Genomic DNA, 27,683 nt, shown 5'->3' with positions numbered 1-27,683 from the left:
CAGGTCCTGGCTATGTATTAGTAAGTGGTACCCTGAAGTGGAAGAGGACTTAGAGCAAGTCATCCCACAAAAAAGCCCGAGGACAGACCTGAGCTGCTACTGCCCGTCCAKTGACGGGACAGTGAAGCCATTCCCCCCATCCTGGAAGCCATCTGACGGCAGCTCTCCTTCAGGCAGGACAGAATGAGGAAATGCACTGGACTTCCTTGTGAATTAAGTTATTTAAGCCAAATTAAAATGAGTTTGTCTTCTAGCATAATCAGGACATGTCATGATTTTTCCTTTTAGAGTTCGCTAGATCATCCATCCCTGGCAATACAAATTTTAAGCAGGTCAATTCTTTCTTTATATTATAAGCTCAATTTACTAAAATAATCCATATTCTCTCAGGTGCAGAGACCCTTTGTATTATTAAGTGGGGAGAAAAATATAATGTTTAAGGAGGGTCTGTTGGAGGGCCTCTCTAGGGGGGTGAACAGCAGCGGCGGCACCGTGCAACACTCCTCAGGGATCCTGCAATACCAAGGCATTCCGTCTTTAAAGCGAAGCGTAAATTCCCCAAGTGATGGTCCCTGGGCTGAAACTTGTGATTGTTCTTGTGACGTGTAAGCAAGTGAGGTGAGTAACTGCTGCTGTGAGCTAGAGTATTACTTGTGGTGTCCTTGGAGGCTGAACAAAAAGTGGCAGTTTATTTTGCTCTAYGTATGGCTCACCTTTTGTGTTTGTGCATCTCACTGTTACTGGTGTCACACGTCATGTAGGTAAAAACTAAAGAAAAATGGAAGGGTTGCTGAAGGACAGAATGACAGATTTAAAAATGCAAAATCTGAATTACTTTTAGTGCTTTAAAAGACCCCTTTAAAAACAATATTTAAAACAGTTCTACAAGTTAGCCCACTAAGAAGCAGCCTCTTCATTAGTAGCACCTGTTCTTAAACAAAAGTTGAGCAGTAGCAGCAAAACTATTCAAAATAGATAGTTATTCCATTCTAATGGAATGTCACCCACACATTTTGTTGCAGTAGACATCTTAAAAGACTACACAAAACCTTTGCAATCTTTGAAAGTGACAGATCCACTATAACAAAGCTGTAAATATTTCCTACTCTAAATGAATGCAGCCAGCATCATCATAGTATTAGCAATATTACTTTTAAAGTAACTGCACATCAATATGTCATGTGTTTGTAGAGTCTAGTAAGTTTGCAAATTTTCAAAACATTTAAAGTTAGTCAGCACCATCCTGTATTAAAGTTTTGGTGCAAACTCTGCAAAGGTGAATAATATAACACTGATACAGCCTTTGCTGTGAAAAATTCAGTTGATTTTGGACACAAATATAAATAAAATAAAAAGTTGGCACATTCAGAAAATAAAGTGTGTTCAAGACCAATGTTTTGATTGACATCATCATTCTCAGATAAGCTTTTAGAGTCTGAAGAAACAAGTTGCATGAAAATGTTTCACATTAGTTAGGTTCTGGCATTGTGCTTTTTCCCCCACCACATGATTAGCACAGGTTCATGCACGCTAATGTCATCAGTGTTCAACAGATGTTGGGCTGATGGTCAGTAGCTTGGCACATCAAAGGTGAGTATCGGCTCAAAACAAGGTGAGCAGAACCTGTATCCAGATGCGTTTTACTCAGTGGTGGTGTGGACCAGCTGATATGTCTCCTCATTCCTTGTAAGCTCGTGTGGGGGATGTTCCTTTGTAGAAGATATTTCTGGTGTTCTCTGGACTGCTCCCTCGCTCAGGGATTAAAATTATGTTAGCTTTTCTCCGAAGTGTTGAGTCCCGGCTAGAAGAAATGGACAGAGTCTCTGAGCCAATCTCACTGCCCTCCACTGGCGTGACTCTTATTGTGGTGATTCCGTGGTGGTGATGCTCGCTGTTATCTATGTTGCTCCTTTTCCTGTCCCCCGACCCATAACTGTCTTTCAAGGAGTCACAGCTCTCGGAGTCTCTGTTGAGATCGTTTAGCTCATATGTCTGACGAAGGGTGATTTTTTCAGGGCCTTTCCATTTCCATGACCCGCTTCCTTCACCTTCGGATGGCATCTGAATTACAGGTCTGTTATTTTCTGGGTGGGCCTCAACTCTGACAATGCTGCTTGGCTCATGGTCTGTCAAGGTTTTATATCTAATGGCTCCTGTGCAAGTGACCGTGCTTCCCTCGGAACTCTTCGGGCTGCCCTGAAGCACTCCTTGCTGCTTAGACATGGCTATTACTTGCATGATTCTTGGCTGACTGTTGCTTCTACATGCAACACTCTTCTCAGCAGCTTTCAGCCATTTAGCTCTAGCTGAACTACTTTTGGGAGATGTGTTCACATTTTCCTGAGTTTCTTCAGGAATATGCACTAACTGAGATGAGCCAGGACGTGACTGAATAGAAACCCTGGGCCCACCAGAGTTGCAACCCGGGACATTACCGGGTTGAATCTTCAGGTATTGGTTAGTTGGGCCGTGGTGATCCCCATTTACACCCACTCTGGAGGGCTCTGAGCTTGACCTCATTTCAATAGCTCGTGGTGGCGACTGGCCAGATTCAGTCTCTATGACCTGCAGCGACAACTTCCGGCTTTCATTTTTGTTCTTCCACTGGGAAAGCAGTTGTTTGGAGCGGGCAGAATCCATTGACGCGTGAATTGTTGCGTTTCTTCTTGCTGGGTCTTCCAAGGACGGTGTGTTGACTCTTGGCAAAGTGTTGCTGAAAGTAACCATGTTTTCCTTTCCCATTGGGCTTCGTGGCGTTATGATTTCTACGTCAGCATTTGCTCTCTTGATGTTAGTCAGAGAGCCTGCATCTCTGTGGTTCCTATTGAGCATGCTTTCAGAGCGGTGGGTGGCGATGCCGTCGCTGCCGCTCCCGTTTTTACCGGGCAACATTCTGTTGGCGTCTTGGCTAAGGTCTGTGAAAGACCTTAGTGGTTCTCTGTGATAATTCTGGTGAATCATGTTCTCCTCACTTGGCAAGAAGTTCCCCACAGCATACAGGCCCTGATATTTGAACAGCAGTATCAACAACCAATTATGGAAAAAGAAGCATTTTAAGATATTTTAGTTACACTCTTCTGCCAATGTAGAGTTATAGCATTAGTCATTTTAACTGACAGGATATATTCCCTTTCCTCACCCAAGAATTCTTACTCAAAATTCTGTCCTCGTTCTGATGCATCCAGGTATCTATCAAGTCGCCTCAGTATTATAACTAGGGCACATAGTACATGGCAATAAATAGATGAGGAAATGTTTAGCCACCTTCTATGTTCTTTGCTTTATATAGCAACAGATAATGCTAAAGTAAGAATACATTTTTTTTACAAAAATAACAAAATTAATGTTTTGCAATATTTTGAGCAAGTTAAAGATATTTTACAGCTATGCTATTGTCTGCTCTGATTTATTGAATCTTGTTCCAGCTTGAATTGTTCTCTGCTCTGTGATTCTGTCCTTTCAACTGCATGATAACCACGTAATACAGTATCTACATGATAAAACAATTTATTGACTTTGAATCAATTGTTTTCCAAGCTGAACAGAACCGTAAGGTTAAGTTATGCTACACTTTCTCTTTCAGCAGACTCATTGTAAGACAGTGTCCTTTTAACAGAGCTGAGAGCGTATTTTATGACAGGCTGAAATGCTTGACTCAGGCACTGGGGTTACTCATTCCTTATATTCTTTTCAAGAGTTATTTGTAGTTTCACAGTGTTTCCCTTACCCTCCCCTTCCTCTTATTGATAAGTAGCTTTCAGGACAGAATTACTGACTACTGGGTATCCGGGACAATGTCCCTCTTTGATGTACGTCATCATGCAAGAGTACATGGAGAAGACCTAACAAAGAACATTCTTGTYTGTGGAATTCAAACATGGGAACAGTAACTCCATTTATGAGAATCTTCAACAGCTTAATCGTTTGAAATAATATTCCCAASAGAGAGTTCCTTTCTGCTCACAGTGCAGGAATGGAAACTGACGTCAGTGGCTCATGGGGTTTCTACTGGCTGCCCTGGCTGCTGTCACTTCTACCCCACAGTCACCCTATGGACCATCTGTACATAGATTAAATTGCCATGTCATAGGATATGATCTTATTTTAGTATTGTACAGAAATTCATCATTGACTTCTTGGAGGTCAAAACTGGCTGTTAACACCCTTCTGTTCAGCTGCCCACACCGGAGCCAAAAATGTTCACACAGGTTCCTGATCACTCTTGGGCACCAGGACCGACGTTCTGCTGAACAGCGAGGGCAGCAACAGTGACGGGGGAGGCACCAAGAGCAGCAAGCGAAGGCAAATGTTTGAAGAACCTCCTAGCGACAGATRCAGGGTGACGGATCCCTTATCCCAGCCCGTTTGAGGGGCTGCATCTGCTGTGCATGGAGTAACCTGTTGTGGGCAGCCCACTCCCGCTGCATCATTTCCCAGGCAGCCTCTCACCAAGGCCTCTGGAAAACCCCAGAGGTGTAGAACTGCCTTCAATTTCCTGCAAGGTCAGCAGTTTATGCAGTTGAGGTGCTGTATATTAATTTTGACCATTTTTGAGTTCATAAAGCTAACGCTGGGAATATAAATTTAGGCTAGCAGCAAATACTGATTAATCCAATARTTTTCTTGCAGAGTAGAAAAGTGTGAAGTAAAAATGCTCAGCATCTCTAAGTATTTAATGAAGCATATCATGTTAGAGCTGTTTCTGCATACAATATGGGATCATTATACATCACTATGTGCCGTGTTATGTGTTATAGCACTTAAATTTGAAAAATGTATTAGCTTTTCCTGTTTATAAATGACGATTCTTAACAGTCATCTTCAACACATTTTTAGTATATTTAAAATTTTTGTATGTGACCTTGATGAAAGTTTTCCATAAAACATACTGGTATTCTTACTATATACTTAGAATTTCTAAAATTTACTGCATCCATATTTACCAAATAGAGAGCAATTCCTCCTCCTAAGAGAAAGCCACAGTAAACATCAACTGGATGGTTCTTGTACTGGGTGATACGAGTCAGGCCACATAAAATTCCACAGATGATAAAAGCAAAGACCAGAAGTGGCTTCAGAAGTTTTGAGGAGTCTGTCAATGTAGCATTGAAGTACATCTTAAAAAAAAAAAATACAAAAAGTAGTTCAAGAAACTCAGCCTTACAGAAGATATGACTTTTTTCTTGCATTGAGTATCTCTTAGATACATAGACCGTTATTCTATGTTAATATTTCAGTCATTTTTTTACTAATTTTGTTTTACAGCCCTGCTAAATCTGCTTATTTACTGTAGAAAAATCAGAAATCGCAACAGAGAGATTTCTGAAASCTCAGGCATTGTCATTGTTGCTTATCGAGGTCAATTAGGATACAGATTTTATGCCCAAATACTGTTCACAGTCAGAKCTTAAATGTTCTATAAATGTGTCTAAAGAGTCACCACTTCTGAAACAGAGAAGACAGATGCCGTGCCAGATGAAAGCAGCATCCTGTTCTAGCAAAAGGCACCACCAGCTGCTTTGGAGAACCATTTCTCAGCTGGGGGCCACGATGCCAGGGAAGTCACCAGAAGTAAGTGGAGATGGTTCACCAGCATCATTCCAGCTTGTGGGCTTTCCCTCAGCAGAATAAATGTACGCTGGCAAAGTGCCAATACACCCACAATTCCACTATTGAAATGTTATTAACTGGTTGTTTGAGTTCTATGATGGAATTCCCTTTTCTTTTTCCTTCAAAGAAGGAAAGCATTGGACACCGAAGCTGCAGAAATGTCATTGGTCAGAGATGGGAAATGAGCTGTGATCCCTGCAGCGTGTCCTGCTGCTCCCTGCTTGTTGCTGCTGTTTGCTGTTCACTTGCTCTGCCGTAGCACCTTGGAGGCCTCTGGCAGTCGTGCCATTCCATCCAGCTGCAATTCCATGGAAGCCGAATGAAACTAGATCACAAAGGTTTGATTCTTAAAGTTCAAAACTGAGTCAAGTGAAGACAGCAATAAATAAAATATTAATTTGAATGATAAACAAAAATATCATGCTATGAATCAGGTAAACAGTATATTCTCTGAGAATAGCATGAAGAATTAAATATACTTTAATTTTACAATCCACTACAACAGATACTGTTGCTTGTTCACAGAGAGTGTGGACCAGTCATATCCTTACTATATTCTTAGTAGGCCTGCTTTTATTTTAGCTGTTAGTAATTTCAATTTTGCTGTCAAACCATCAGGATAAGAACTCAGATCCTTCCTGCATTAGGTAACACACCACTTTACAGCAAATGACATTCTGCCTTTTTTTCTTATATAAATGAAAGTGAACAAAGTTGATTACTCACCGAAATGTACACAGCTGCAAAGGCTGCCAGGGTGGCATGTTGAGAAGGGAATGACTTTCTGCCAAGGAAGGACACTCAAATTATGCTTCTCATTTCAAAAACACTGTACTAGTATTCAGTTGGAAAAAAAACACTGGGTGGTACAGTCATTTTCAGCTTATACATCCTAAGTAGATCCTTAACATTTCATTTCTAAATTCCTTTTCTGAGGTCTGCAGAAAGGACCAAAAATAATGCTTTTTTTTTTTGATTAAATATTCAACATTAAAGTCTTTTTGTAAAATAGGAAGAGTGTGAATGAACTAAAGACCAGATGATTGATTTTTAAGAGAGAAATTTCTATAAATAAATTTCTGTAATCATTCTTCAGTAAGTACCTAGTTATGCAACTTCTTTAATGCAAGAAGCTGGATCTTATGATTTGTCTTACTGATATTGCTGGGGCTCTTTTCAGTAGAAGGACTCATCAGCTATATAAATGCTTTAGTAATCAGTCCTTAACTTTGGCGATGAAGTAATATGAAACAAGACAGTACCTCTATGAAGACTGATGGTAGGATAAATAAAGGTCTTTTTTCCCATGGCATAATAGGTCTACAGACCTCTTATAATTTGAAGACTTAAGACTTACAGCCCTCTCTTTATCCCTTGATATGTCTCTCACTGGCAACATGAAATAGCTTGTGTCCTGCTTTTTACTGTAACAGTTGAGGTTTGACAGGACACTGTGAGAGGCATCCTTATTTGCTATGTTTTTGTGTTACTTTTCACTAACTTTCTAACTTTATAACCTAGCAGGTATGAATGAAGTTCAAGCACTCGGAGAGGACATTTTAAAGGCTATGAAGCCTCTTCCTGAAGTGGAGATCAAGAGGGCAAATGAAAATGTGTCAAAACTCAGTAAGACAACAGACAAAATCAAGGTATCTTTGCAAAGTTGTTGAGGACTTTCTTCTCCCACTGAAGGGCTAGGGAATTAACTGGTTGAATAGTCATTTAGCCTCTCGGGGGGATTTTGGTGCCCTAACTGGGTTTCATGTTTCTACAGTCATTCTGCTAAGAGCACCTAGTTTAGTATTTTAAATAATAGCAGAAACTGAAATATAGGCCTTTGCCCCTCAGTCAAAGGCTTGTTTTTTCCCTTGCAAAGCAGCAGCATCTGCTGCTCTAATTTTTTTTCCTATGCATTTTAGTTTGTCTGTTCTAAATAACTCACTGGCAATTAAACGTGTGCAAGTAGTTCAGTGTGAATGCCGTGCTGCTGACCTCAATTTGAGCCCATGGCTCCGGCAGGGCCTTGACTCTTTCCAAGCTGAAATCAGCATGATGCCTTTTCATTACTAAAGGCGGATTTCTAAATCTTCTCAGTTTTTATATCTGAACAAACCTTTCACAGTGGAATCCAGTGAACGAGCTCAAGGTTGAGGACATGGACAGGAAACTAAAGACATGAAATAACTGTAAATGTTTATAATGGCTAATCAGCTCCTCTCCCTGTGCAGGTTTTAGTGTAAGCATAAATCTACTTMCAGTCTGCGTGGAGCTAATAAGTAGATTTGATTCTATGAATTTTAGTACCATTCAGGATTTAACCTTCATTTGACAGCAGTTCTGTGGCACATAAAGTATGTCACTACGCAACATRATTTTCTATTTATTCTGCTTTCTATTTATATGCTTTCAAGACAAGCACACCATGTTACAGAGTAAAAATATTTGGTGTGCTCTGTAATGGTGAAACTACTTTTGTTCTTCTCTGTTATCTATTAATCTAAAATGAAAGTAATTCAAGCTAAAATACATATAGCCTTTTTGTATAGCTGTATTAAAAACAGATGTCTCAGAGAAAACATATCCTGAACTCAGAAGACAGTATATCACTCTGCTTATGCTTGAAGATGGGTGGAGGGGGAAGACAGATGAGAGTCATACAGAACATGAGAAATGACACAGGATATAGAATTATTAGGGATTTCAATATAAATGGTGAAGAGACTCTCTGAAGACAAACAGAGAAAAGAGGGACAAGCAAACCACTGGATATTGAGGGATGTTGCAGAGTTATTCCATGCAGTTAGCTGTATGCTTACATATGCTTCTCTCTGTTTTGCATAGGGGAGTCTAGAGACAAATTTGTGGAGCCAGAGTTTCCAGGAGGTACAAATCAAAACTGAAGACTGTTCTAACAACTTCCTTACAAGCTGGAATTGCTGCCATAACAGATGATTGAGGGGAGGACTGAAACGGTAACAATGCTGACTACTGTGCTGTAAGTAGAGAGAGACATCAGGAAGCAAGAATTTATTAGAGCAAAGGTGCAATAAAATTTAATTAAGGTGAAACTGAGGGTGGTGCCAGGATATTACAGATCACCAAATGGATCCTCTGTGATAGGAATGATTTAGAGAAATCAATTTAAGGTCATCTTTGTAAGAATATATGGACATAGAAGAAATGACTGCTTAGCCTTCATCTGTTATAACTAATGTAACTGGTTTTTGGGAAGCGATGGTATTTAGATTAGGAGAGATGTAGCAACAGACACCATATTAAGAGCTTACAAATGAAATGAATTGGGATGTAATAATGCATGCAGAATAAGAARTGGAGAGCTTTAGTGGAGACATGACAGAAATGACATAGCTTCATACCTGCTAATCAGTACAGAGAGAAATTATGTAGCTTAAGACAAAAATTGTGAACATTTCAAACATTCTGTAATTTTGCTATCTTTTGGGGGAGCTGGAAATTAAATAAGCACTACATAAAGAGGAGAAAAAAAGTAAAAAAAAAGGAAAGACTGCAAAAGATTCAGAGGGCTGCAATATAAATGACTAACAGACAAGAGAGGTTACCTTGTGAAAAAGATAAGGAAGACTGATGCTGTATTCAGTGGAGAGAAGAGCTTTATGATTTCTCCGTGGGGAAGTACATAAATTTAGGACACAGTAATAAGGCCGTTGAACTAAGGATTAGCAGGTGTGTCTGTGTGTGTGTATATATATATGCGCACATCTATATGTATATGTGTGTGTGTATATATATATTATATGATTTAACACTCTAGATACTTTGTTTAAATCTATAACCTCTCATCATTAATTGAGAATTATCACCATTTTATCACACCTAAGTTGTTTAAACAAGGTATGTAGTGTAGATTATATTTCAACCTGAATGATATGCAATTTCCAAAATCTGTTACTATACAAAATATTGATATCTTAGATGCAGTCTAGGTGGGGACACTAAAGAGTAAATGACCAGGGAGGATGAATCACAAGCTAGGAATCCTATGAAACCAGATGCATATGTTTAGGACACAGGTTTACACTGCTATGGTCTTTTCTYTGATGAATGAATTTTCTCAATAGCTGTCAGTATCAAAAATCTAGTGCGCCACAGAAATGGAGACCACTGGTGCAGCACTGAAATGGAAACCAAATAAAGCCAAACAAAACCCAAAGACAAATGTGAATAACTAAGCCTAAAATGCCAGGACAGTAATGTATAGAGATCTCGGTTATTAAGTGCTTGGGTAACTTCTTCCCCTACTTGCTACAGGGAACTTTTGCAGACCGTACTCAGAGAAGCATTAGAAACATTTATTATTATATAATTATATATTACATATTGTGTGTATATTGTACATATAATGTACATATATATTACATAATGCATATATATAATATTATACGTTAATAATTGTATAGAAAAGCGTGTTGCTTCTGAAGGAGAGGAAATAACTAGCTACCCATAACCTTCTGTCCCATTTCTCAATTGGACAGAAAAGCTTCCAAAGCTCACTGTTGGCCTAAAATCTTTATACAGAAATATCACTAAAGAGATATAAAAATTCTCAGCTTAATTATAAAAAGATCTCAAATCTCATTCAGACTTTAATTAGAAATTAAGTCTTGAAACTAGGACAGAAAATAACAAAGAATGCTTTAAAATGTACATAATGAAGGATAAAACTAACCTTCCAGCAGTGATAATATTGACATCAGTTCCAGAGCAAATATCTTCCACAACGTAGGAATTCTCTGAGCAGGATACATTTAAGGATGTATAGTTAGGCTTGCAAACAGTCAGGAAATAGGGTGTCTGATATCCTGTTGATAGCTGTATGATATCAGTAATAAGAGCAGTAGAACAAAGACCAAACACATGAACACCTAGGAGAGAAATTGGCAAAGCTTGTTAAATGTATTATGATTTTTATACGTGCATAACAGATGAATTCATTGTGAGAAATACTTTCAATATGAGGATTTAACCAAAGAATCATTTTTTTTAATGAAATCTTATTTCAAAGCTAAATTCTTTAACATTTAAAAAAAAAATTTATTTATGATTAGAAAATTGAATTTGTTTTCTTCCAGTTGATAAATAACATTTATTTGTGATGGTCTGGCATTCTCCAACATCTTTGTACGTGAAGTATACTACACTGGAGCTGCTTCCATGTGGAACGCAATTTGCTTTGTCGACTCAAGGACAGCCGTTATATGGGCATATGTGCTCATTAAATCCTTGGATTTTCCCACTCAAATTGGTGTTTTTTTAACAACACAGACACCTGCCCAGTAGTTCACTGCTGTGAGGAGCTGCTGTCTTTTTTACCACCAGACTCATCAGCTGGCAATAAGCTTGGCTACCTTCACATCTGGGGTGGATTTCCTGCATGCCAAGGCCTTGCCATTCTTTGCTTTCTTGATCGTGGAGTTCATAACCTCTTTGGCCACACACTCCAGCACTTCCCTGCTTGCCAGCCTATGGAAACCTAGTGGATAGTCGTCCTCCTCCTGGGCTTTCACGATGCCTGCCCTGTAAGTTCTTATTGCTCAGGCTGCTCTCTATAATGAAAGATTTCTGCAACACACAAAACCTTTCCTTAGGCCACTCAGTGACAGAGGAACTTTACTGTAACAGGGGAGTGAAATCCAGTTGCCCTTTCAAATTCAGTTTTAGTCACTGTCAGTTAAAGGAAAGTAAAATTCACGATATTCCTTTGTAGTATTAGCCTAATAGGCTCTAGCCATTTTTCAAGAGATAGATAAACATGTCCCAGAAAGTCAAATCCGACAGTTTCCGGCAATTTGTTACTGTCATGCTGTTCCTGAATACTCTGTTAGCTGGGTTGGGACCTTATAATGCACTGAAGAGATGTGGGAGAAATAATTAAAAGAAGTCAGCGCAAGATGGAGGAGGAGGGAGGAAAAACAAATGCTTCCTTTAGCAACACTGGCAGTAGTGTAGCGGGGGAAAGGGAAAATGGAGAGTGTAGACAGTGCATTAATGAATTTGGGGTTTCTCTGTCACTCTGTTTGAGTTTCTTCTCAAATTTTCCTGGCAGATGAAGATCTGTGCCAGTGAGAGCCCTGCACTGTTCTAAAAGACTTTTTCAGAGAAGGAAACCTGCATGATGAAAACTGAATGTACATGGAAGACTCTTCTTTGTAACCACCATTTGAAACGCACCAACAAATCTGACAGCTCTTCTAAGAAAAGAATTGAAGTTGCATCCTCCTGCATTAATATTGGCCTCTGTTCCAATCCCATTTCTTCTTTTGGACAGGCAGCAGTAGAGAATTCCTTCTCCTACCATTATCTGCAATGACAAAGGAGCTGTTAAGTTAAATGAAGCAGTTATTCGGAAGACAGTGATTGAATTTAAAGGGCTGAAATATAATTATAACACAACAAATGTCATCCACCGACATGTACCTGCTTTTAAAAGATTTGTATCCATATGTAAACATTCAGTAATGCAATTTAGCCTGAGTGGGAGCAGGCAAGAAGGTGGTGCTGAAGTTGAATGTAAGTGGCATAAGGTTTTGGAAGGACACTTTTATTTTTATTAGATATGTCTAAAGTGCTCAGCAGAATAGGGTTCTTGATCTGCATTTGAAATTTTATGCTTCTACACTGGAAGAGTAATAATTAGAAAATCTCTCCTCCAAGGGTAATATCTTAGTGCTTCTAAAGTGGTTTTAGTGCTCAGTCTTGGCCTCATGCCTAGCAATCCCTGCTGGAAATCCCTGGCAGCTTCTACCTGTCCGGCCACTTGATCTTCCCAATTGTTAGTTTTGGCCTGGGTTTTAACCAGATCCACAGCTATAGCAGAAGTGGCCCTCTGAACACACCAGGCAAAAGAGATGCTGATGACTGAAGCCCTGGAGAAGAGCTGAGAAGAGAAATAAGAAGAGAACTATAAATGAAAACAAAATGTTACTTGCTTGAAAGCCTGGAACCAGTCACAAGTTTGCAATTTCAGGTTGAGTTTGTTCTTCCTGTTAAATAGTGCAACCTGGAAATCTCTAGAGGGCTGAATCCAGGCTATGTTGAAATGAATGAGGCAGTTCTCACCTGTGGGAGGAGATTGACTCTGTCTATCTATAGATGCAGCAGAAAAGTAAACAGTCAACACTAAAAGCTGCAAAACAGTGCACTGAGATGCTAAAAAATCTGAATTATGAAAAATGTGCTGTAATTATCCATTAATTTTGTACACATTGAGACCCCTACACTTGGAAGAAGGGAGATACAGTGGGCAAGCCTAGTTTTAAACCTTTTCTATAACTGATTGTTAACTGATTCTACTTCTTTCCAGAAAAATGAAGCAGTTCTCATTACATGGAAAAGTCAGTGATTAGGGATATTTAAGGAATTTTATTAGATGAGAACTACAGTCACTATTATCTACCTCTGGTCACTTTACAGGTCAAACCTTTTCACTAGATAACAGTAGTTTCTTTAATTAAAATAAATCAGAGGAATTTAGATAGCTTTTGCCGAACTTTAGGGAAGCTTGCATAGGAAGAATCACCAGAATGGGAGATTACCTTGTGTGACAGAGGAGAAAATAGGGAAAAGGCAAGGCCTGTGGTAAGACCAAAATTCAGAGGCTGGTATTTCTAAGGAAGCAGTCTCCCAAAACTGAGGAGCCAGCAGGACCGTCTGCTAGAGTCAGCAGTGACTTTCTGTCAGGATTTGATTTTGGCTGCAAGTGCCTGTATCTACAGCACTGTAACTCTTAGGTTCTAGTTCCAAGTATATTTTTCGGTCTGAAAGTTATGCAAAACCATTCAAAATGGCTTCCAAAGAAACCAAAATCAAACACAGCAAGAGGAGTTTAGGGTTTGGTTTTGTTTTGTTTAAAAAGGAAGAATGAAACATGTTGGTGACTGTCAGGAGGATGATTTTCCTATGGACATCATATTTTAGAGATTTTGTTACTGCAAATTCAATGATCTGGTAAGGGAATTTGGTGAAGTTAGCAGGGATGCATTTATAGCTGTCTTTGTGGAGGTGCCTAAGTGAGGAGCACGGCCACTGTGGTCGTGGGAGAACAGAGACCCTTTCAGAAGACTGGTCTCTATTTCTGGTGCCTGACAGTGCTCCTGGAGGTGCCTCTCTCTGTTAGTGAAGATGAACGGTGTGAAAATAATGTTTCTAGCTGAGGTGCCTGAAGTCAGGTGCAGTGAATCCTCTCTAAGATATATAAAAGTGAAGTCTCTGGATTTCATTTTAACTTGACACAGCAATTCCAGAAGGGACTATACTTATCTATATCAGACGTTTTATTTTACTTACTATAGTGTCCAAACTGATCGTATTTTGACAGGAATTTTTTTTTCTGCTGAAATTGTGTTCTCCCTCTAGATGAGCCACTAAACCAGTTTCCTTTTTGCCTGCTCATAATGACAGATGAAGTCACAACTTAGATTCCTGTGCTGTTTTGGAAAGCACAACAGTGCTGACCACTAACAATACCAATATAACTTCTCCCCGAGAAAAAGCTAGTTCTACAGAAAGTGGTATGTGTACGACTGTAAATAAGAGGCTCCCATTTCCAGCAAAATCCTGAATTTAATGTAGTATCTCACAGTATGGAGATGTCTGTAAGCAGCTCAATTCTATCACGTTTGTCCAGCATAACAGTGGTTACAACTGCTTTGCACATAAGTGTAAATGCCCAGAGAACTGTTCCTCCACTTGAACGTGCACCATCAGGGCAGCATGAGTGAACAGGTGTTAGAGGGAATGTTTTAAAGAGGGTATCTGAGTATCTTCTGCTGCTACAAAGGAACAAAARGTGAGGTTATAGTTCTAAGGAAAGCTAAAGAGCCTGGATGACACTGGAACCTAGCTGAAGCTATAGAAGCTACTTTTCCTCATGCCAGCTGAAGCTCTATTCAAAGTCTTTTATAAGTGACAGTGACACCTCAAACTTACCGTAATGGAAGGTGCAGCAAAAACCAAACTAAGCAACATCAAGAAGGGAACAGCCTCTTGTGTAGGTTCAATGTATGGCATACTCAAACTCTTGTCATAGCAATTAAATCCAGAGTGAACTGGCTTGAAGACATCAGTAAGTTCAAGAAAATAGAGGCTAACAACAGAAGATGCCAATATTGGCAACTAGGAAGAGAAGAAAGCGACAAATTATTTTTCAGAAATGGAATAGCAGTGCTTTTGCATAAACACCATAGTCTGTTCATCTCTGCAAAGTTTGTTATTTCTGTGCTGCTTGTAATTATCAATTTTACTATCTTTAAATAATTCATTCTCTAGATGCATGATACTGATGAGTTGCTATCAGGTAACCCTGTTGTCTACCGAGCTAGTCAAAATACCTGATCCTATTTTCAACCTCCATAATTTAATCCTTCTATGTATGAATCATTCTTGGCAGACTGATCTTTTTTCAAATAGAAGCCTGAGGTCTCCCATGGGGGGCCATAGGGCTCTGCTGTTCAGCATCACCCTTGATTTGGGCCTTTAGCAACTCCCTGTCATGCGTAAGACAGTATTTATACTAAGACCAACTGCATTTAAATTGCAAAATAACATTTAATGGAGAGGGAAAAAAAAAAAAAAAAAAAAACACGCTATCCAGGGCTTCCCTGGAAACTGGCATATGTGGTAATATAGTGTATTGCCTTTTCCTGTTCATTTTAGTAATTCTGCCAAAAAAAAAAAAAAAAAAAAATCAGTCTGCATAGAGCCACCACCAGGTTTTAACTTCTAGGTATTTAATGGTTTTTCATGATTACTTCCATTTATTGAGAAGTTAGTCTCTGTGGGTATAAATTCACCCCAGCTTGCCACTGGCTCTGGAAAACAGAGCTCGTGCCAGCAGGTCTCTGTGGAAGGAGCTTGTTCAAGGGAAGCAGTAGCCAAGGAGGCCACCGATTCTCCAGCCTGTGGTTTGCGAGAGAGTAGATAAGGCAGCTCTACCCCTGTGTGTYGGGAGGCACTCAGGGAGATCCAGGAGCTTACAGTAGTTCCCTGCATCCTTTTCTAGAATGTCTACTAAATTCTCAATTAAATGTTTATCTTTTTTATTTCACAGAGTTCTCACTAAAGATGGCCATGCTACAGTCACTGCCTGCTTCTCCACTGAGATGTGATGACTCCCTCCCTATGTTCCTGTTGCAATGAAGGTACCTATAAATAATGGGATATCACCTGCCCATCCTCTCCCCCACCACCGTTTTTTTTCAGGTGGTTACCACATTGCCTAGCCCTCACTTTTAACTGCTGCTGAAAAGCACTAGCTTGCAACTACTAAGTCAGCTTGCTTATATTTTGTACTACATAATATATAAATATGTAATATTACACATAATAATTACAACTTATAATAAACATGTGAAGTATAAAATACAACATGTAAAATATGCATTATGTATTATAATATAAATGCTCTATGCTATATAAATATACATTTGTAATATATTGGATTGATTGTATAAAGCTTAAATAATTTGCCYCATGCTTCCTGGCCAGCAGAGAGAGTCAAGTTCTTTAGCTGGATGTCTTGCTTAGTCTCTGCTCAGCTCATGCTGGACACGGCCCGGGTGACTGTCACGCACCCTGCACAGCCAGTCAGCAGGGGCAGCCCCTTTCTGGGCTGTCCCTACTTGTGCAGGGGAGGCAGGGAGTCTCCACAGGTCCTCCTGGGCACTGACGTTCTACGTTCTACGGGTTTGAACTCGTGCCTACCTCACCTTCACTTCTGTAGAACATTTAGTGTTGAGGCATTTGCAGCATCTTTTACCATTAATTATCCCAAAGTGGTACCTAACTGACCTAACCAGGATTCAGATCCCACAAGGCAAGGCACAAGCCTATTCCAGTAAGCTAAATGGACAGGAATAAACAATGGGTCTGTTACCCTTCTCAGAAACAATGCCCTTTTTATCCAGATGTCCCGAAGGTCCATTTCCTCTGATGGAAACCTAAACTGGGAAGACTCGTGGGGCACTTTGCACTCAGAATTTTTTCTCCATTGTGTATCTTTCCATTTCTTTAATGTCATGAAAAGAAAAGCCTSTCTGAGAACAAGCTCTTGCCTTACCCACCAGTAATTATTCTCATTATGGTTTTCTTAGATAAGCAACCATTTTAAATGGCAATACTAARCTATTATAAATAGGTCATATTTGAAGTGATATTTCATTGTGAGTTATTAAAATAGATGATGAGGTGGTTAACTTTCATTATTAAAAAACAGTATTTGTGTTAAGTATAATTTTATTGTTAACTATAAAACAAGGAATGACAAAAATTTCATTTCACTGTCTTATGGCTCCTCTGAGCTGTGCACTACAGGACTACCATGTTATTTCTGACTATAATTACCCATTCCCTGAAAAGAAAAGAGTTCTGAAGGACTGCAAATACCCAACATAACTGCTTACAACCCTAATGAATAGGTTTCTAGTCGACTTGCTATACACAGTATGTCAGAAGCTACAGGACATTTTTCTTCATACCTTTAAAAAATATAAATATAAAACGCATCTTCAAAAGGCTAAAGAAAAGTAAATGCCTCTACAATCTTCTAAAGATTGTAAGTGGCTATTTAATGTATGAATATTTATTGAGTGTTCTGCTTAAGGCAGCAGTAGCTCTGTTAATTACAGACTTCAGCTCACAACACCTTGGAAATGTCAAATATAATTAGATGGTATAATGTATATTGTTTTAATTACAAAGTGGAATAGGAATTTTCCTATTCCTCATTAGAATAATAAACCCTCCAACCTCAGCTTACATATCTTGACTAATAAGTTTTTATGCTCTTGCTTCCTTAGTTGGCTAATGGAGAGAGGTTCTTGTTTGGCCAGAACTCTGTTTTTAATATAGATAGAGTTCATATTGCAAAGATCTTGCTGTATTGAGTTAGATATTGTGCAAGCATGAGAAAAGATGAATTTTACTCCCAAAATTGAAAATCATGCTCAACAAGGATGGAAATACCTAGAATAAGGTTACAAGAGTAAGGAGAACAATAAAAGGTAAAAGGTTCCATTTTTTTACATATTGCAGGACAAAGCACAAGGCATCCCTGAATGAAATCCTGAAAAGCCAGGAGGGATGATCCTCTCTGAAGCAATGCTGCRTGCAAGAGGTCGTGCCCAGGGCCATGAACCAGGAACGTACATCACATACTGCAGATGGCTGAAAGAAGAGACGGCTGTGAGAGCAGTTCAGAGGTGAGAGAGAACATTATCATCACACCAGTGATGGCCATGGTCCTGACACCACTGCAGGCGCTGGCTTCATTAGTTCTTTTTCTGTGCACCTGTGAGCATTAAGATTATGTGGGAGCCACCGTGCCAGTGCAGGTCATTGACAGTCATATGGTATAGCCTGCACCTGGACCACACCAGGACTGTGAAATGTCTGTATGAGTAGTTTTCCATGCCCTTGATTGCATGAAAAAAGGAATCTGTAAGACCTGCAGCCCAGTAAATATAGTACTGCCATATCTAGTTAATAGGGCACAGATTTCATACTGAGTTTGCGAGGACCCAGGACTGAGGATTGTCAAATGTGCTTTTTCTGAACTTGTCTTGATCTAGGAGCACGTTATTTGATTTAGCTGTTAATGCTCCCCCCTTTCCCCCCCCCCGCAATGATCAGGAGGCATAATTTGTTTTATTCCCCCATATGTTTGTATGGTACAACTCTGTGCCATTGGGAAGAGCATTAATTGACCTCTGCTATTTTTACTACCTCAAGTTTGCAGGGGAAGATCAAGATGCATTGGAAAAATCCTGTTACTGGAGTAGATGGAAATCTAAACAACATAAAGTTGTCCTCTGGACAGCTCAGCATCTGGGTGATGACTTTGGCCTCTGGCCTGTCACCAGCTCTAGGACCTTTAATTTTCCCACCCCACAGCATCTCTGCAACGCCCTACATCTCTAATTCAGGGTGCTTGCTCCTCCTAGAGAATTTTCAGATATCCAAATCTCCCCTAAAGCTACATGCATTTCACAAGCAACATTTATAGACAACAGTAGCAAGCAAACACTGATGGTTTCCTAAATGACACCATAATGAGGTGGTGAGGCTCAAACCAAAAAGGAGGCAACATCCAAGTTCCACAATTGCTTTATTATTGTGAAAGAATACACAATCTGATACACATTAGCACTGCAAAATTCTTTAAATCATAGCTTCTATAAATTCCCTTTCTATAAAACTGTACACTAGCAGTTACACATCTGATACTTACATTTTAACTAATATTTAACTAAGCAAAGAGTCCATATTTATCTTCAAGTGAGTAACATCTTAAAATCCATACTTTCTGCGAGTGCCACCATGGAGTGTCACATACTTGAGTGAACATGTGAACCTTGGTTTTGGGAGATGCAGTCACGTGGCCTCTCTCAGTTTGGCTACAAGGCAGTGCAGACTCTATCTTCTATCTGTGAACTCATATCCGGATCCTCTGCTGTGAAACACTGCTGTTGTTGTGTTGCACTGTGTCGGTGGCTGCCAGCAGATAGTCTTTAAATGTGGCTACAAAAGTAATTATCCTGGGTTATATTTCACTCAGGCTAAATAAGGGAAAAATGAATTGCCTCTTGTTCAGTCACAGTTAAATACTGAAGTCACTGCTCAGTGCACAGGCCTGAATGGCTTGAGTGGTTTTCCTGGAGACTSACTGCAAATACAAAGACCATGGAATTGATTTGTTTTACCTGCCAGTGAATGAAATAATACGATAGGCAGAGCAAGAGAAGCAGCATGTATGTGTGCACGCAGCTTTCTGAGGAAGCCAAGGCACAATCTACCAGATGCAGACTAAGGATAGCATGACTAGGCTGCCTGGTGAGAAGGGTTAATGGATGCCTGATGGGCTATTTGGGGAATGGATTGTTTATATTTGGAAACATTTTTTTTTTCTTATCTTTAGACTTCAGTAGGTAACCAGGCTGGCCAAGAAYTGGAAGCAAAGAAACTTGTTAGATCCTTAGGCTCTTCTGCAACCACAGAGGCACGGGATTCCTAAGCATGGGAGTTGCCCCCTTGCATTTCTCTTGTCTTCTGGGAATCGGGGATTTTTGTACATAATGAAGCAAATAAACAGGACTATCTCATAGAGATAGCCAATGACTGCCATCAATTTATCCTCATGGAAACGCTTTCAGCAAAATGCTTGGGAGTAGTATCTATTTAGCAGTTTTGTCTTAGCACTGCAAGGCCACAGCATTCTGATAGAGTCTGTAAAATGTATCACAAATGTCTGTCCTTGTGCCAAGGAATTCATGCTCTAAAAGACAAAGCAGAACAGATGGATGAGACAAAAAAGAGGTCTGTGGTGGGTTGGAGGAAACAAGGTATTCCTATTCTTAGCCAGTTACCAAACTTTCAACTTCCTTTCAACTGCCATAGTTGTTGTGCAGTTAGACCGTGCTGTGTGCTTCCCTAAAGACAGGAGAGTCGTGAGGGAAACAGGTCTCATCCTCACAGGAATGAGGTCATTGCTGTGAGGTCTGAACACTCTTCAGGAACAGGGTAAGCAGAAGAAATGGTACCTTTCATACTCGACTCTATTCTGCTAATACAAAGTAGTATTTGCATTGTGATTATGTGAACCGGAATGTTGTATTACGTGTTTCTCTTGAGAAGATCAGTGGTGAAAAGTTGGCAGGTTGTTGTTAACTTCAGCAGGGATTGGAATTCATTCTTGGTTTGGAAAGTATTGCTAAATACTTGGAAACATACAAAGACATGGGGATGAAACACCTCCGGTAATCACAAAGGAAAGAGGAAAGTTAGAGTCTGAACTAGAATGGATTCCAGCAATTATTTTGTCTTGTTATTCTCTTAGATATAAGTAATTATCCATTTGGTTATGAATGTAATACAAGTGACAGATATGAWGCATTTAAGTTCTGCGTGTTCTTCAGAGCCTGTGATTAATACAAGATACCAGACTTCTTTCATGCACTGCTAATTGCACGAAGGGGACTGTATTCCGAATTTGCTCTAGTGGGACTGAAATCAGTTCCTGGCAATATATTTGAAGTAACTTTAAAACAAAAGATTTAATTACAGTATTTACATGCAGGAAATGTTTCTCTCTGAGCAACACTCACGTGCACTAACATACAGGTTACTAATGGATGGCAAAAGCTGAAGCTCCTACACATTTTAGACTGGTCCTAGTCTGTATTTTGGAAATGATTTACATTTTATTATTGGAGACTGGCCCTGATTTTGCAAATTATTTGTGCAAGACTGGGATCTCTTCATGGCAGCAATATAATGCCTTTAAATACAACTAAAGATGAAAACAAATGTTCCTGCATCTTTTCATTGGGCCCTTGGGAGGCAGCTGTATTAAACATATGGCGTGTAGCAGGAAGGACAGGCGTGTGTGTTTTGCTGTCCTCACGATTTGCTCAAATCTGCCTGTTGTGGCAGTAGGGAGATTGCTTGCTTGCTGCTCTGAATTCATTGCTTAGAGCTCCATTTGTAGCATGGAGGAAGGAAAAAAAAAAAAACCCCACAAAACAAAAATGAAAAAGACAACAACAAAAGGCCACCCAGTTCTGAATCTGTCCAGGCTTGTGCCAAAGCTGCCATTTTCTCCTGCTTTCTACAATCTGAGGGCTCTTCTGCAGGGTCCTCTCGGCCCTGCCAGCCTCTGCCCTCAGGGAGACTGTGGGGGCCGGGCGCAGGGCCCCCTTTGCCCGGCTGCAAACAGAGTTACTGCCAGAGGCAGCACAGCGCGGGCGGAGGGTGCGGGACAGTCCTCTCCCCGCTGGTCTCACAGCAATAGCTGGGCTTACAGAGGGGTTTGTTCAAAAAATACATATTCTGAAGTTTTCTGAAATTTTAGTCTATATCAAGGGCTTTATTTATTTATAACTTTTCTCTCTAAACTCCAGTTTCTGCTGCTTCTTGCACCTTTTCTGGATGGAGGTTTCAATTGGCCCAAGACTCTRTGGAACTGATCTGTTCTGTAAGTGATTTTTACCAATGGTGATTGACTAAGATTTGTGCAAACAAATTGCAAGATGATGTGATGGTGTTTCTTCTCCAAGATTTAACTCTATTGGATTTAATTTGAACTCCCAATTTGGAATCCTGGGTGCTACAGAAATCTACTATCATTACCATTTTTTTGTAGAATTAAATTATCCCTAATTCCAGCATTGATTTTAGAGTTTAATTGAATTGTTCTGCTACTGCTAATTAGACCATAGCTTTAGAAATACAACAGATATCCCAGTATAATTCCTCAAATCTTTTGTCTTGATCTTTTGTCTAGTCTTAATGGAAAACCTTTGTAAATGTAAAACCAAAACAATACATGTGATACATTAAAAAAAATGAAATCGAAAGAAGAAAATTTCCTGAAACTGAAGAAATTCCTATTTATTTCTAGAAATTTCAAAGTCAGGTTGAATGCATGAGACTCCTAAAAAGTGCTTATTTGTTTTCCCAGACGTATATGAAGTAGTATGAAGTAGTATCAATTAAACAATCAAGGAAATAAAATGATGTAACAAGAATATTAAAAACAAACCCTTACGTAGAAGTTTTACAACACATGAAAAAAAACATGAAAATACCATTCTTTTTGCTCTTAATCACCAGTAATATTTGAAGTATTATTACAAGCAATCACAATTATTTTACTAATTGATGAGTAACAGTAATTGATAACTAATTATAAATAATGTGGTTAGGGTTTGCAGTGACTCTTGATTATGAGATTTTTTGCTGTAAACTTAGGGTGAATCAAAAAAATGACATTTCAAAAAGGTGGCTGTTTTCAAGTCACAGCAGTACCAAATCTCAGCTAGAAGCTTACTTAAAACCTATCTGCAGCAGGCAAAACTGCTAGTCTTACAAAATATTGTAATTTATTCTGCATTTCCAAATCTACTGGTTTCCATGCATACCAAACAACCCGTGGCTTCCAGCCCTTCTCCCTGGGCTCCTTGGGAGCTATTCACATTCTCTCTTCTGGCAGCCTTAGCACAGTTGTGATCCCTGACACCTTTTCATGCTCCCCTTTTGCTAAAGCTGCTGGTGTGCAGGCTGCACAGCTCTGCGGTACATGGGAGATGAGGGGGAGGATGCAACGTGGATGGCTTTGTCCATGTTAGGTGCTTTGAATGAGTTAGCAGCCTTCTCAGGCCCAACATTGCCCCTTACTGTTTTGGGGGTGGTCTCTAATGCACTGTTATGAATAAAACTGACTCATGCATCCTCTRTGAGTCAGCCACAGCACAAGGTCAGCTTACTGAGCAGATTGCTAAGTACCTTTCTCTTCTACCCTCTCCCTTGCACATAGCAGGCTCTATTGAAGSAAGCAAGCAAAGTATGGGGAAAGTATTACACTACTTGCACAGTCTCTTGCTGCAGTATGGCATTAATTTTGGCTTCTGTAGTTGTCTCTTTGTCTTTTTTCCCCCTAAGACAAATTTAAGCACAACAAAGAACATACATACAGAAAAAGGCAACTGCCATGTCTTTCCAGGAAACTATGGTGCAGGACAGCTCTTACATGCTGTTCTTAAGGAAACTTAACCCTACACACTTATTCTAATCCCTGAACTCCCCTTGGATAGTCCTGCCTCTGCAGTCATGCCTGTACTTGCAGATAACTAAGTGCATAATTTAAATGTGGTGGGTCACGCATAGCTGAATAGCTGAAAAAATCCAGATGTGTCTGAGAAGTGGCAATGAGCTACCTAGAGATGTGTACAAACATTTGATATTTGAAACATAGCTCTGTCTATATACATTAGAAACAATYGAAAATACAGGCTGAATTGATTCCCACTTGTGCCTTGGAAAGCTTAGGCAGAGAGCTACCTGTGTCTGTATGCGTGCACCACAGAGGAGGGGAGGCAACAACCACCACCTAATTGTTGCCTCCTCTCTTAGTCCCTGAAAGTTAAACAGCCAGCAGATGAAAACTGTGTCGCAGGAACAAAACATGCGGAGGCAAGATGTTTACCTAGAGAAGTTCATCCAGTGACTCAGTTGACTACATTTGGGCTTCTGCATTCCCGCATCTTGGGGGGAAGGTGAAGCATTAGTACCAGTGAATTCAAAGGCAAGATTCCTAGCGACTTCTCTAACACTAGAATTTAACCCAAAAGTTTCTTAGATGGGAGCACATGGAGAAGAAGACTAACACCCTAGAATCTTTAAAGAGATAATTGCTTTCCTTCACAAAGAAGAAATATTATCTCGTTTGCATCTGCAAGTGAGCCTATTTTCCTGGGAACAGAGAATACATAAACCTGGGAGTTTTCCAGATACATATTTAAAATGTGAGACATCATGCAAATTTTATCGTTAAGTGAATTTATTCATGATGTACTCTGAATATGCTCAAGAAAAACAGTCAGGTAACAAACAGCAGACCTTCTTCCAGGAATAGGCACAACTTCTCTCCCTCAGAAGCTTGTAGACTTTTTTTTAACCATGAAAAGGAATTTCCCCTAGAACAGAGGGAGTTTGAATTTCCATGGCAGGGTTTTCTCTTTCTTGGCTATGAAAAGGAAGCTCAGATTATCCACAAGAACCTAAAAGCCACAAGCATAATTAGAAATAAGATAGGCAAGACTGYCTGGTAATGCTGATTACTACCCACTTCAGGGGAACAGTGTGACACATAAGCTAAGGCTATTAAGCTCTCAGGAGTGCCCTCTGAATATTTTAAAATAACCTCTAACACATAACTGTGATAAGATAAATCACCAAGGTTTTATTTTATGAATCATGAAATTGAAAGCACGTTATTGGAAATGTGTTATTGTGTATATATGCTGTATTTCATATTGCCTTTGTTTGCCAATGATTGTTTTTAGTTTATGACCCATACACATCTTTCCAAAAGCTTCATTTTTTTTAGATTTCATTTGTATTTCTGTTTCCTAATGCTCTTTGCTTCTCTCATGCAAATGAGAAATAGCTCATAGTCCTAATAGTCTAAATAGTGATCTTAAGAAGGGCATATTGGTTTTATGCTGTAATTTGTTTTTCAAATCTGTTAATCTGAATTATTCATAGTTTAGACCAAAATCAAATCCAGGCCCAGAGTATATCCTTTAAAGTTGACAATCAGTTGGCATGCATGCAATCTGGCACCAAACGTATTTACTAATAGTAGCAGTCTCATAACATATCTGTAAGGATCATAATAGTGGAAAACCCCCCTGGCAGGGCTTTTAAGTATTTGTATGCTGCTAATTCAAAAGATCAAGTCCTTCTAAAGCAGAGAATCTGTCTTTTCACATTCTGCATGCCCAAAATATCAGTTGCAACTGATTTTTTCCCCTTAACTGTGCAAGAACTTTCATTTGTATAAAACAAATGCACCCCTCTCCTACTAATGCATTTTCATTTTCTTCTTGAACCAAAATCCTTTTTATATTTCTTTCCTTTTGTTTAGTATTTGAGAGCAAAACCAGCACCATTTTCTAATGTATTTTGTAAATAAGAAGCATAAGTGGCAGAAAAAAAGAATAGAGGAGGACTGAAGACATTTAGAGGAGAGAGGCTAAAAGCCTGGCTCCCATCATTCATTCAACCATATGTTCATAAAACTAAAAGCTTTAAAATAACATGCTGTTACATAAATTCAGAGAGCCCTGGTTAGGCTGGCTAAGTTTTGTTTCTAAATAGTTGGGTTTTGTTGGATCTTAATAGAAACTTACCTCTTGCTTACAAAAGCAATCCATGTAACAGTGATGCCWATCAACTGCACAGGGTGACCACTCCATCCTATGCACTTAGGAATTTCTAATGCCAATAAAATTAACTTTAATCAACCCCCTCTTCATGAAGTATAACAATCTCTGGTTCACCTCGAGCCCATCACAGTGGAATTGTCTAAGCCACCGTTTCCTTCTTCTGGCGCTGTTTAAGTGCTGGTATCCTCCTGTGCTCTAGGCAGTCAGTCAGAATTAGTGTACAGTAGATGTGTACAATGTGGATGTACACAAGAAACACAAGGTGTTTCTCTTCAGATACTATCCAAATTGCTGTCACCCTTTCACCCAGGTGACCTGTGTCCTCACTTGGGGTGTGTGAAATAGGCTCAAGTCCTGCTGATGTCTAATGGGAGAGGACTAGTAGCTCACTAAAGACTCTACTCATTCAYGTATAGTCTCAGTTGTATTGTACTTAGCTTGTTTTATCTTGATAATCTTAGCTTGATTAATCTTGATATTGTCTTTTAACTGGCACTGAATATCTAAAGTGTACACTGRCCCAAGGGGGGCAAAACTCCACAGCTTGTCAAGTGAGTGCTTGTGCCCGGGGCTGCCGTTCTGTACTCTGCTCCTGTGAACAATAACGTGAAATGCTGCAAGTTCCCTGGGAGGCCTCAGGACTGAGACTGCCTTTCATGCAGCTGGGTGCTGAACAGGCTCTGTGGTGCTCTTCTGAGTGCTCTCCACATCTCTTTAGGTCTAGCTGTAAATGGGTTACTGAGGATCTCAAAGAGGCCGCGCAGACTGTGGAACTTAAATGCTTCACATGCAAACTGCGCACACAGCTCAGTCTGATTTCTTCATCACTTGCAGAATTGCTACAATCCTTGTAACAGCTACAGGGAGCTTCTAGGGGAACTAGAAGCATAGAATTAATATTACATAAGACAGTTCCTGAACAGCAGGCACACATTTTGTGCTGCTGCTCTGTAATTCACCCATCTTGTTGCAGGCCAAACCACAGCCCACTAATCAGCACCATTTTCCTATGTCTTGCAGGATCTCCGCAGCAGCCCCTGCATGAGGAATTCACGTGCGCCCAGTAAGCCCTTTCCCCTTTGGACTCTGAAAGCGGGAAAGATGGACCATATAGCGAGGAAGGCTAATGAGACCCACTATTTTCTAAGGGCTTCTCCAGCCTTTGCCTCTCCTTCCCCTACAAAGCTCATGTAAGTCATATGGCAAAGCAAGATCCTTCCCTTGTGGGGCTTTTCTAACAGGCCTAGTTATGTGGGCAGTGCACATGCCTGACGCCTCCATATGAGCAACTCCTGCAAAGCTTTCTACTAGCTATTATTTATCCTGGGCTAGRGCCTAGCCATGTCTTGGCAACAACTGAGGGCTTTGGTGACAGAAAGGCACCACTGTTACCTGAACTCCCATCTTTATCCCTTCTTCTGCATTCCAAAAAACAAAGCACTACAAMTAGACCTGAAAGATGTTTTTATTACATATTTTCTCCCAATCCTCCTAATTTTAAAGATTTTTGTATTTTGTATCTTATCTAGACTACCAGTCATACTTAACTGTTGCACCACATTTTACCATTACAGTTCTCCACAGTATTTTCCCGCTCCGTCTCTCCATTAAGATACATGGTGCTTCAAAGCAGCCGTGGGCTCACCAGCAGCGCCTGCCCCTGCGCACACGGCGGCCGCCCGCACTCCCCGCTGGAAAGGGCCGGGAAGGGGCAGCCACAACCGCCTCGCTGCCCGCGCCGCGCCGCCCCGCGCCCCCAGCCCTGCCYCGCTCCATTTTCCGAGCAGCCAGAGCCGCGCGGACGGTTCAAGCGCCCACCCCGATTGCCATTTGTGAAGCAGCGCTACGCGCTCCCTGACGGACCCGATCCATCTTCCCCCACCAAATGCAGTGGGCGGTTGCCCAACGCCCGCGGGAGCCACGTTCGCAGCAAGGAAGTGATCCCGGGAACCGCTACCGACCCCCGCCCTAGCCTGGGAATAGCGCAGGGACGAGGAGGGTCCCTGCCGTGGGTGCCGCCTCCCGCAGCGCCGCCGCATCCGCGCTCACCTCCACGAAGTAGAAGCAGGGCAGGAGGGTGACGCTGTCCTTGGTCACCTTGCCCTTCTGCCGCTCCTTGGCGGACATGCTGCCGGGAGCGGCGGGCGGCGGGCACCGCGCTCCCCACGTCTCCTCCGCCCGCCGCCGCCGCGATGGCTCCCGGCGCCRCCGCGCGGAGCTCGCGCCTCCCCTGCGCGGGCCTGACGTCAGGGACGGCGCTCGGCGGGCAGGGCGAAGGGGCCCGGCTGCGACGCGGGCGGGAGCGCGGGGGGC

General features: G+C 40.6%; 1 protein-coding gene across 1 annotated transcript; it reads right to left on the bottom strand.

Annotated features, from left to right (window-relative positions):
• Nucleotides 1-897: 897 nt before the first annotated feature.
• Nucleotides 898-27,535, bottom strand: PLPPR4 (phospholipid phosphatase related 4). Its single transcript, XM_026037903.1, has 7 exons — nt 27,420-27,535; nt 14,578-14,763; nt 11,821-11,950; nt 10,319-10,514; nt 6,337-6,394; nt 4,944-5,117; nt 898-3,003 (listed from the first exon to the last, which is right to left on the bottom strand). Exons 1-7 carry the CDS (start codon nt 27,495-27,497, stop codon nt 1,678-1,680), a joined length of 2,148 nt encoding a protein of 715 aa, XP_025893688.1. The 5' UTR covers nt 27,498-27,535; the 3' UTR covers nt 898-1,677.
• Between the last annotated feature and the right edge of the window lie 148 nt (nt 27,536-27,683).

Source organism: Nothoprocta perdicaria, unplaced genomic scaffold, assembly GCF_003342845.1.
Source record: "Nothoprocta perdicaria isolate Ctin4 unplaced genomic scaffold, notPer1 scaffold_20, whole genome shotgun sequence".
In the NCBI taxonomy this organism is placed as follows: Eukaryota; Metazoa; Chordata; class Aves; order Tinamiformes; family Tinamidae; genus Nothoprocta; species Nothoprocta perdicaria.
Note: the sequence above shows the minus strand (reverse complement) of the source record. Positions and strands in the feature narration are given on the sequence as shown.

Bases quoted from the DNA above. Each gene is read 5' to 3' on its own strand.
- PLPPR4 (XM_026037903.1), bottom strand. From the start codon at position 27,497: ATGTCCGCCAAGGAGCGGCAGAAGGGCAAGGTGACCAAGGACAGCGTC. The intron at 11,951-14,577 runs GTAAGTTTGAGG...TTGTCATTGCAG, and splicing joins TTGCTGCACCTTCCATTACG to ATAATGGTAGGAGAAGGAAT. The intron at 6,395-10,318 runs GTTAGTTTTATC...CTTCCTTGGCAG, and splicing joins AATATTATCACTGCTGGAAG to AAAGTCATTCCCTTCTCAAC.